General features: G+C 38.1%; 1 protein-coding gene across 1 annotated transcript in view; it reads left to right on the forward strand.

The window, feature by feature from the left end:
- The first annotated feature begins 556 nt into the window (after positions 1-556).
- LOC103804384 (ras-specific guanine nucleotide-releasing factor RalGPS1-like) overlaps positions 557-10,692 on the forward strand; it is a 28,038-nt gene continuing 17,902 nt past the window's right edge. The window contains exons 1-3 of the mRNA XM_009076996.1: positions 557-566; positions 2,747-2,884; positions 4,567-4,660. Of these exons, the coding sequence (XP_009075244.1) occupies positions 557-566; positions 2,747-2,884; positions 4,567-4,660 (242 nt within the window). The remainder of the gene's footprint in view (positions 567-2,746; positions 2,885-4,566; positions 4,661-10,692) is intronic.

Below are 10,692 nucleotides of genomic sequence, written 5' to 3' on the forward strand. Positions count from 1 at the left end.
CATAAATACTTCTATAAAATTTAGCCTTGGAAGTTGTTGGCTGGTGGATGGAGGACTCAAAATGCATTGTCTGGGTGGCATTGACTACAGCATTCCAAGGCCACTTTTTTGTCGTACTAAAGTTTCCCTGTCTTTAAACTGTCACTAATATTACTGCTTTGTTTGAGCTCTCCAGTAAAAATTTAAGAGCTTAATATTATAGGGTTTGGGGTTATAAAATTTAGCCTTGGAAGTTGTTGGCTGGTGGATGGAGGACTCAAAATGCATTGTCTGGGTGGCATTGACTACAGCATTCCAAGGCCACTTTTTTGTCGTACTAAAGTTTCCCTGTCTTTAAACTGTCACTAATATTACTGCTTTGTTTGAGCTCTCCAGTAAAAATTTAAGAGCTTAATATTATAGGGTTTGGGGTTTTTTTGCCAATTTAAAAATAATTGGCCCCCTTCACACAGAGTCATTTCCATTAGTCTGTGTTACTATTTCCATGATACCATAAACTAAAGCACACTATGTTGTCTACATACAATATCCAGCTGCAAAATTAGTTCTGGTAACAATGGAGAAAAGTGAGTATCACTGGAAAAATGATACTTGCTGTGGAAGCAGCTGCCCATGAGCTCACCCTCTGGAAATTATCCTGATGGTTCCACGTCTTAGAGAGCTTTTTCAGTACACAGTAGCACAAATGTGAGCCAAGGTTTGAAAAGCTAGTGCTGTGTGTTTGCTTTGGCATGAGGCAGCCCTGAGCCTTTCCTTTGAGAAACAAGTCTTGAAGTTTTTTACTAAAGGGACTAATTTTGTCATTCCTCTGTGCAAAATAAACTGATTCTCATCTATTCCTATTATCGCATCATATACATAGAAGACTTCAAAATGTCACTGCCCAGGTGAAGGCTGGTAACCCTTCAAACATAAGTCATAAAAGGATAATCATCCTACTTGCTTAAAAAGGAGGAAGGGAGAGGAACAGCATTGGAAAGGTGTAGCTTGGTGTGTAATTATAAAGAATATGTTGTGTAACATTCCAGCATATTGCATTCAGCACGAGTGAGAAGAAGTCTTGCAAGGGATTTCCATAAACTATTCCTAAGTCTCAGAGCAGAAACATTAATGGAGATCTTCCAGACAGCACTTTGGATATGCAAAATACTGAATCTGAGCTGTAAAACCATGTGATAGAGAAGTGTGGGGTGTACTCAGCATGGGAATGAGGTTTTGCTCATAAATATACTTGGTACTGCAAGTTAACAAACTTGCTTGGTCTGTGGGATTTTTTTCAGAAGCTGTAAAAAGAAAACTTTTAGTAGGCTACATCCTTTTCCTAAATTTGCTAGATTATGCTGGTGCTCTGTAACGTAGCTCTACATGATAGTAATGAGACATTACTAGAGAACAATTCAATTTCAGGAAAGAGTTTATCTTTTCCCAGATGGAAATCTAATTTCCAGGGGTTTGTGGGTTTGTTTTTCTTTTTTTTGCCTGAGGTGTACTTACTACCAGGAGATGACATGAAAATAATTTGTTTTCACTGCACAGACTTCCCTTCCAGTGATCTGATTATTATCAGTAATTAATGCGAGTATACTGAAATTGTTTCAGGAGCACTTTGCTGAGGTATGCTCCCTGCATTTCCTTGTAGAAGCTTTCCTTTTGAAAAACTGCTTAACTAGCACAGCTGCATTGCCCGTTGTTTGCTGGGTTTGTCAAGAAAGTGTAATGTTATGGAGCTAGAAGAGTGGAAGTGAGACAGCTAGCTGTTTTCCTGAACTCAAGAGTGTTCTTTTCAAGGCAGGGTGAGAAAACATGAGGCGAAGAGGGAGTCATTATTATAAACGTGCTTAAAACCAGTATGGAAAATCTAATGTGGAAATATAGTAGATTTCTGTGCTGCACAAGTTATTTTCCTACTCAAAAGAATGTTGCCTTCTTTGTTACGCAGCAAAGAAGCACTAACTTTCTCCTGCATGGGCCATAGAATAGTTCAGAAATATATTAGAGCCTGCCTTTTAGCTGACCCTAAATGTTTGAGCGATCCTTTAAAAAAAAAAATCAGACCCAAGATAATGTTTTTGACACACCAGCAATAGCTTCAGTCACCCCTGAATGGAGCAGATACAGTGATTCAGTCTATAGCATCCACAGCAGACTCGGTACATTTTGTTCTTGAACAACTGCATTTTTTTCATGCCCTCTTCTAAATTAAGAAATTCATAAATAGAACCCTTATCTTTATTCTTTTTTAAATCATCACATAATCAAACCTAAGTATCTTCTCCTGTTGTCTCCTAGCAAACCCAGCCTGAAGCCTGTGCCAAACCTGCAGTAATTCCTTCCAGGAGTGCATGGTGGCAGACCCAGGAGCTTGGCAGTGGGCTCTGGCCATGGGAGCAGCGCTGGTGTGTCCCCACCATCAGCCCCACACAGACTGCCCATGCCCTTCTCACTGGGTCTGGGCAACTCTCACTGTCTTTCTTTAGTGTACTTTCTGTGGTCCTACAAATTGCTCATAGGAGACATTAGCCTAGGTACACGAGCAAAATCTTTTCTGTCCTTTTAAGAGGTGTCGTAGAACTCGGGCAGTAATCATGGAATTCATCAACATGCAAACCCCAAGCTCTCCTTTGTTTGATGGGCCCAGACCACAGTGGGGGTAAATAGCTGCTAGCTGTTATATTCATTAAAAATTATGCAACTATTTCTGTTTGAAACCTTAGATCAATTGGTTGATGGATTTTTTTTGTTTCAGGAATTTATCTCTTGGATTTAATCTACATTGATTCTGCATATCCCGCTTCAGACACCATTATGGAAAATGAACAAAGATCCAATCAAATGAACAATATTCTTCGAATAATAGCTGATCTGCAAGTCTCCTGTAACTATGGTTGGTAAATCTGGTTACACCTATTAAGTCTTAACTAAGATTGCTTTAGTGCAACACTGGGAAAGCAGTTTTCAGCCCTGAGTAAAAGAACACAAGAGGCTAATGTTGGTAGAGTTGAACACTAGTAAGTGATACAGCTGTAGCTTCCACCTCTGTGTAGCTTCAGTCTTACCAGTAAATTGGGCAGATAAACATGTATTCTGAATTTTAAGAGCTGTAAGAGAGGTTGTGTGGAGTTTACTGCTACATGTGGGCTACAGATTACTACGGCTATAAAATATGCACAGCTATTGCATTTGGGTTCTATTCTGTTTCCACCACAGGCAATCAGAGAGAATTCTCTTGATATCTTTAACTTTGCAATTGATATGATGTCTGGAATGTAGAATGTGTTCATTTTCATACAATGTTGTTGTTAGCATCCTGATGATACATTTGCAAAATGAAATACAAATATGTCAGTCTGTACAACAGTTGTTCAATTGTGTTAAGCTTTTCCACATACATCACTCCTGGATGAAGTGAGGAGAATGAGGGGTTGTTTCTTTTTGTTAACAGGATTTTACTCTAAAATTCATTCCTGCAATTCTAGCTTGCTAGTGAAGCCATATGGCAAGAGATGTGCTGGTTTGGGGGTCTTGATGAATACTCAGCATACTCTTGGTGACTTAGCATGACTTTTCATTGCTTAAACACCAAACGACCTGTTGAGCCTTGAGATCAGCTGTGCAGTTAAATAAATTCAGAACATTTAAGTGCTACAGTTTTGGAGAGCTTTGAAAACGAGGTGAGAAGTTAACGGTGTATGCTTATGTATCCAGCCCTTGTCCTTTGTTGTCAGCTTTGCAATTTTGAAGTATTTAAAGGTAGGGACTAGGCATAATAATGTATGATTCTGAACAGCTAGACTATTCAGGTGTTATTTTCTTATTGTGAGTTTCATTTTGTCTGTGAATACTTTGAATGAGAAAGAAACCTCATTATTTCATTGACCCTTTCCTTTTTAGCGTTTTGGTAGCTTCCTGCAGTGCTATGCATTAATTTTGAGTGGTTTGGTTAAAATCAGCATGAAAATTAAAATATGGCCTTGAAGAAACAATATTCTGGAAAAATGTGTGCCTTAGAACAGTTGTCTTTACAGGAGCATAAAAGTTGTTAGGTACTGTGGGGCATGTTCCTGTCTGCACACCACGCATCAAGGGTTTGTTCTCCCATTCTGAACTTAGTGTCTTTCCTTCTTGGTATTCAGCATTCTAATTTTAAATTATTTATTTGATAACTTTTAAGTCTCTTCAATTCTTGGTTATATGAGAACGGCTAATAGTAACAGCTGCAGACCTTGATTTTCCCCAGAACAATGAGCACAAAGTTCAAGCAGGGTTTGCAGCAAATAACTATTCTCCACCTGTGAGATAGCATCTAAGAAAATCCACATGATTTCGTGATGATGAAATGCATCTGTGTTTTCTTTCACAACTGAGACCATCACTTTTGCTCAAACAAGTCTTTAAGACCTTCTTAGAGTCAAAGTAATATTTCTGCCTGACTTAATCTTTAGGAAGGTTCAAATTCTCTGTTCCGATTAAGGTAAGCATAAGAACCAGAATAAACCTGAAATAATAATTAATTTTGGATGACATGAATGTTCATCTTTTTTGTTTGTTTGTTTGAACATGCCACAGATCACCTTACAACACTGCCCCATGTACAAAAGTATTTGAAGTCTGTCCGTTACATTGAGGAACTTCAGAAATTTGTAGAAGATGACAATTATAAGTAAGTGCTATTCTTTTCTTCAGGTTTTCAGGAATTTAATGAAAAGATCACTTGGCTGTTATTTTGATTAAGAGTTGAACAAAAAGCCATTGGCTGAAGATGTTTTGGAATGTGTCTGCCGAGTAAAATCCAGAATGATTCCTTTATGACTCTGAGCAGATTTCCAAAAGAAAATATATTTGTAGCAGTTGAAAGTAGATGAAAATCTAGTCTTTATTCTATTACATGATTAATCTATTCTGGGAATTTTGTTCAATAACAAAACCCTGAAGTCATCTCCTGGGTGTCCAGCGTTGACTCTGTGCTGTTATAAATAATACATTAAGAACATCTACCAATTTAAAATTGCTGTTTTTAATAAGCTGGTACATAAGATTGGGGGATTTATGTTTTGGGGCTTTAAGCAGCATGTTAAAGCAACACTTAAAAGAGACTTGGAAAAGAGCTAACCCACACACTGGTTTGAAGCAGACACCAGAGAGCACGTTGGTCCCTATGTGAATGTGCTCCAGTTAAAGGAGGTGATAATGCCTGGCCAGTCATTCTGAAAGAACTAGCACATTAAGTCATAGGTCTAGCAGCCATGGTTTTAAATAGCTAGACCAAGGTAGATGCAATGCTATACAATAACTGTTGACAAATATAGAACCTATTTAGGTGAAAATAATTTGAAGTATTCAAGGAAAACAGGTGTTCAGTAATATGATGCTGGTAGGAAACATCTTAGAGTATGTTTTGGAGAGCAGGGGTGCTAATGAACTTCTTCAAAACCAATCTGTGTTACCAGGTTTATTAAATATTTTAGTTAAGACTTTGTCTCAGAATGTGTGTGCACTTAGACCATATGCTAAGAAAGCAGCAGCGGAAGGGTTCATTGAAGTGGAAGATGATTTGGATATCGCAACAGAAGAATCAGATGGCCTGATGACCAAAATGATAGTGACACAAAAGCCAAAATGTTATATATTTATTCTAACATTAGTTTATGATGTTGATCAGTAGGTAGCTGTTAGAAGTGAGACACAGCTAGCTATAGTGTTTCTATGAAAACTGAAATTGTTTATACAGCTTTAGAAGAAGCTGGTGAGATTCTGGCCATCCATGCTTAGAGTGGTTTTAAAAAAATACTGGTGTAATCAGGTGAAGGAAATCTGTCTTGTAACACCAGACTTAAAGAACTAGGTTTGGCTTTAGCCTAGAAAAGGCGAAGTTTAGGTAATGGAATCACTATGTATAAACACAATTGGTAAAAAATGGAGAATATAAAGAGCAATTTAAACTAAATTGTAATGGTAGTACAAGGATAAAATGAAGGCAAAATTTTAGGGGCTGAATGTTGAAATATGGTTCGTAACTATCGGAGTAATGGAATTCTGGAATGTCATATTAACTGGAGTAGTGAGACAAATAATTAAATAATTTTAAGTGAGACCTGATCAGTTAATGAAGTGAAAGCTACCAGTTTGTGTCCGTGAAAAGAAAAGAGTAGATTCAGTAACCAGAAGACTATGCATGAACAGTGTGGGGTCATGTGCACATGCATATGCAGAGTGACCTGCCCCAACCATTCTACATTTTGCTGCAGTTTAGAGCTGACACTGCAGGCATATAGATGCAACATCCTGCTGAGATGGAAAAAAAAGGTGTCACCATATCAGAGACTAAACCCTACATGTTTGAGTATAACGTGTCAGGCGATTTGTCTTTTCGATTTTTAACATAACTGCAGTTGGTGGTAACTCCAGCTGCCAAAGCTGTTCCTCTGGCTCTGGGCGTGCAGGACTATACCTTAGCCAGACCTGTCGATATGGATTCTTGTGACAAATGTGTGTGGAACTTTGATTTTCCTCAGAGAATAGTTCTCAAAATAAATGAGTTCAGAAAAGGTGTTCTGTTGGAATTTCTCCAAGTGTTACCAGGACATACTTCAAACAGAGACAAAATGTCCCCTTGCTTAGGGTACACTTCAGCAAAAGAAGCTGAACCAGCATGGGGTCATTCACTGCAGAAGCTCATGCTTGGCAATGGTTTGAGATGTTTGTGCTTTTGTGTCTGGTTGATCATAGACATGAAGAATAATGATATTTCTGTAGGAAAATTATTTCTAAAAAAAGAATCTGTTTGATGTTTCCATACCAAAATTTACCTGCTCCATGGAATTGGAATTCCTTCCAGAGTACTGATGGTAGAATGTGTACATTTTTCCTTTTCTCAGTCTTCTGACATTGTGTATGTTTCACGCATAGAGACACATTGTGCAAGAGATGCACATGGACCATGAGCAGTGAACGCAGCCTTTGAAAAGGTCAAGCAGTCCAGGACTTTTGTTAAGGGCAGTCTGAGATTTAAATCTCAAAGTTAAAATTTAACAAATGGTCATTATTTTCTAATTTCCCAATGTACTTCAATGCTTTGTTAAAGTTTCGAAGACAGAGCAAAATCAAACTGAGTAGTCATTGGTGGAGGTGAGGAACTGTAGTTGGTAGAAGCTTTACAACCCCTGGATTGGATTAAAGAAACTGGTCATATTGTTTAATTTGATTTTTAGATCTAGTTTCCTGATGAAGCAACAGTGTTAACATCATACATATAATAACTTTCATGAACTATATTATCTTAGAAAAAAGATGTGTTTTCTACAAGCATATGATACTATAGGATAATATCAGGAAAAACTGCAAGTAATTCCATTTTACATTTGAATATTAATTTAACTTTACCAGCATTATTGCTGAGAAGACTTGAGGGTATTTGATGCATCTTAAAGATCATTTAGTACTTTTGATTTAGTTATTTGTGAGACTAATTTAATCAAGCAGTTTTCATTCTAGGCTTCACTATAGCAAGGAAAAACAGGACTGAAGTCAGAAGAGGTAGTAAAAAGAGGGAAAGATTTGATTCTTAGCACAGAAAAGTTGCTGCTGCTTTATACGTTGGAGAACTTTGATCTCTATCATTTTTGTTTTAAATTTTGTTAAATTTAAAAAAATGAATTTAAATTCATCAAAACTCATCACATCTCCCTTAAAGAGAACTCTCCTTTTTTTCCATTTTTGCATTTATAAGAAGTTTTCTGATTTTATTTTGAATATTTGATTTCACATTTTCCTCTCAGTTTCCCCTAATGGATCTTAAGTTTCGTAGCATTTTCTGTTCCCACGCCAGAAGAAACTGTAAGCCTTAAAAATGCAGGGACTACTAAGTTTTTAGAGTGGGATAGAATCTCTCTCTTTCTCTTTCCAGGGGCTGCTCTTTTTGAGCCAGGGGCAGCATTAGTGCTCTTTGCAGAGATATATGTATGGCCTTGGGCAGAAAGAACAGAACTGTCTCAGCACTAGCCTATCAGGGAGAGAAGCTTAGATAGTTGCCCTAAAATGTATTGGCAAGATCCCAACACACGTTTTGCCAAATGAGAACCTCAATTACACTGAAAAGGAAAATTTGGCAGCCACTTTATAGCAACAAAGCTTTTCTCTACAATTTTTTCACCAGTCCAATTGCTTGCTTTAGGTTCATGCTTGTCAGCAAGTAGGAATGCTCCAGAAAACCTCTGACAGTGATGTCATATCCTAAAAATAATAGACCTTTCTTGCTCAGCCCATACACTGTTTTCTGCAGAAACTGCCCAGTTACAGTATTGGCTAGTTACAAGACTGAGGAGGGCAAAAATAGGACCTAAAGCATCAGAATTCCTTCCATTTATACCCAAAATGTATTTCTAGTTATTATTATATCAGGGCATCACTGGCAACCATTGGATTCCATAGATACCACGAGGCAGCTGAGACAGGACCTTCTTCCTCCTCCTGGAGTGTAAGAAGGGGTCTGAGGAGAGTGCTTGTCCCCAGGGATGCAGTTTTTCCCTGAGCCAGAGAATGCTATCCAAACATTGTGCTACTATGCCGTAGCTTTTCCTAATCTGACATCCCTTGCAGCCATTCCTAAACAATTTTTTTTGTACTATTAGGCCAGGCCTTGTATTCCCCACAGTTGTTCCTTGAGTAAAACCAGTTTGAAGACTGTTATTTATATTACAATGTTACCTGGACAGGACAATCAGGATTGGAATCCCATTCTTTAGGCTTGTATCTATACCTACAATTCAGTTCTTAGAGCATATTAGGCAAGACAATGATATTCCAATATAGTAGTGAGAAGATTTACAGAAAAAACAGTTCAAATTTAGGTTCAGATAGGCAGGATGCTATCAGAAATCATCCAAGAGAAATTAATAGGCGATTAAAAGGCTGTGCTGACTCCTGTCAGTGCTGGTGGTACAGAAGTGCTAGCTCCACCATGTTAGTTCCAGTCCTGTGGGAACAGGAATTGTATGGCAGGTGCTTAAAGTGTTAGTACTTGTAACAGTGAACCTTGGCCACAGTCCATCTTAAATAGGCCTCCCAGGCAGCTATATTCCCTGGACCTTTTCCACCAAGAATTGTGGTCAGAGGCAGGGGGAAGGGAAAACTTACAGTGTTAGTCTGAGATTCATAGTGATCCAGTGTTGTGACTTGGTGGCCTCTTCCACAGGACGCAGAATATAATCTTACTGTAAAAAGGAGAAGCTGTTTGCTCGTGTGGACTGAATTTCAGTCATATATTTTTGCAGTGTGCTTATTATACAAATGTTTCCACAGTGACCAAATAAACTGTGACTGTTGCCACTGAGGACTAATAAAACTGAGTTATTTATTTGATAACAGGAAAGAACATCAGAGATGAGTTCCTGAAAGTTGGCAGAAACTAAACATGCTGTTTTCACATGTGGGGAAGGACAGGTAACATCTCCCTTGTACAGGCAGAAATAGAAGTTAGCAATTGTGGGACGGTGATGGGTGAGCAGGAGGGTTGTCTGCTTAGCTTTGTATAAAAACTGTGGAACAAGTTGAAATGTGTGTTCTGCTTTGCATAAGGACTTTGGTTTGTCAAATATGAGCTGACTCAGTATAATGAGCTTAATACACAAATTTCTCAGTATCTGTAAATGGCACAGTTCTGCAGAAGAGTCTTAAAAGCAAAAAAAACCACTTTAAAACAGATTTCTATGCAGACATCAAACTCACCACATGTGAACAATAAAGCTTGAATATAGTGAGGAACAGATCAGCCTTAAAAGTGAACAAAAGAATAACTACTGTGCAAGGGATGCAACTGGACCATTTCTACAGATGTGGAAGATAAATTCACACAGTAGGGCCCTGTTTACAGGGAAGGACTTCATTAAGTTCCTTTACCATTTTTTCGTACTGAAAGAAATTCCCATGTGATCAACATTGAATCATGCACTGACATATTATTGTAACCCTCTCGTTGGCTTCCCGGAGAGTCACGTTGCTGCTTCCAGGTCACGGAAATCATGTTGACAGAGGGAAAAGGTAGCCTGGAAAGAGCAATTGATTCATTCCCTGCTTGAGATGCATTACTTTGGATAGTTAAAAGAATTTAGTAATATCAGAGGAACAGAAATTCAACAGCATGAAAAGGGGCGGTCGGTTTGTTAACTGACTTCACACTAAGACATAGTTGACAATGTTTGAATACTATTGAGAAGGAACTGGAAGGTATTGCCCATAAAAAGTGATAGGAGAGTGATATTTTGAAATGTTGTCATAGGTTCCTCCTCCTGCCCCTTTGCGTGTTTTTACCTTGAAACCTTGAGAGGTTTATGCCTATTCCATTAAAATTTACTTAACATTGTAGTCCTCCATACCTTTTTGTCAAACTGGTACAGAACAAAGGACCCCTGAAATGTCAAGAGTGCCTAAATTTGAGAGGTGGCAGAAGTAATATGCACTGGGAGAACAAGACATATTGGAGTGCTGAGATAAGACAGAAGTGAGTGAGTGCATCACAAAACACATTAAGTGAGGCAGAGTAGCATATAATACTTTTTTCTAACTGTCTTCTTTTACTATTAAGTGTGGGTCATTACCCACTAATGCTTCTTTTCTGTAAGTCATAGTAACTAAATAGCCATTTCTGAGTGCACATTTCCACATAAAACAGAATAAATTCACTCTTCATGCTCAGCA

This window comes from Acanthisitta chloris, unplaced genomic scaffold, assembly GCF_000695815.1.
Source record: "Acanthisitta chloris isolate BGI_N310 unplaced genomic scaffold, ASM69581v1 scaffold9376, whole genome shotgun sequence".
NCBI lineage: Eukaryota > Metazoa > Chordata > Aves > Passeriformes > Acanthisittidae > Acanthisitta > Acanthisitta chloris.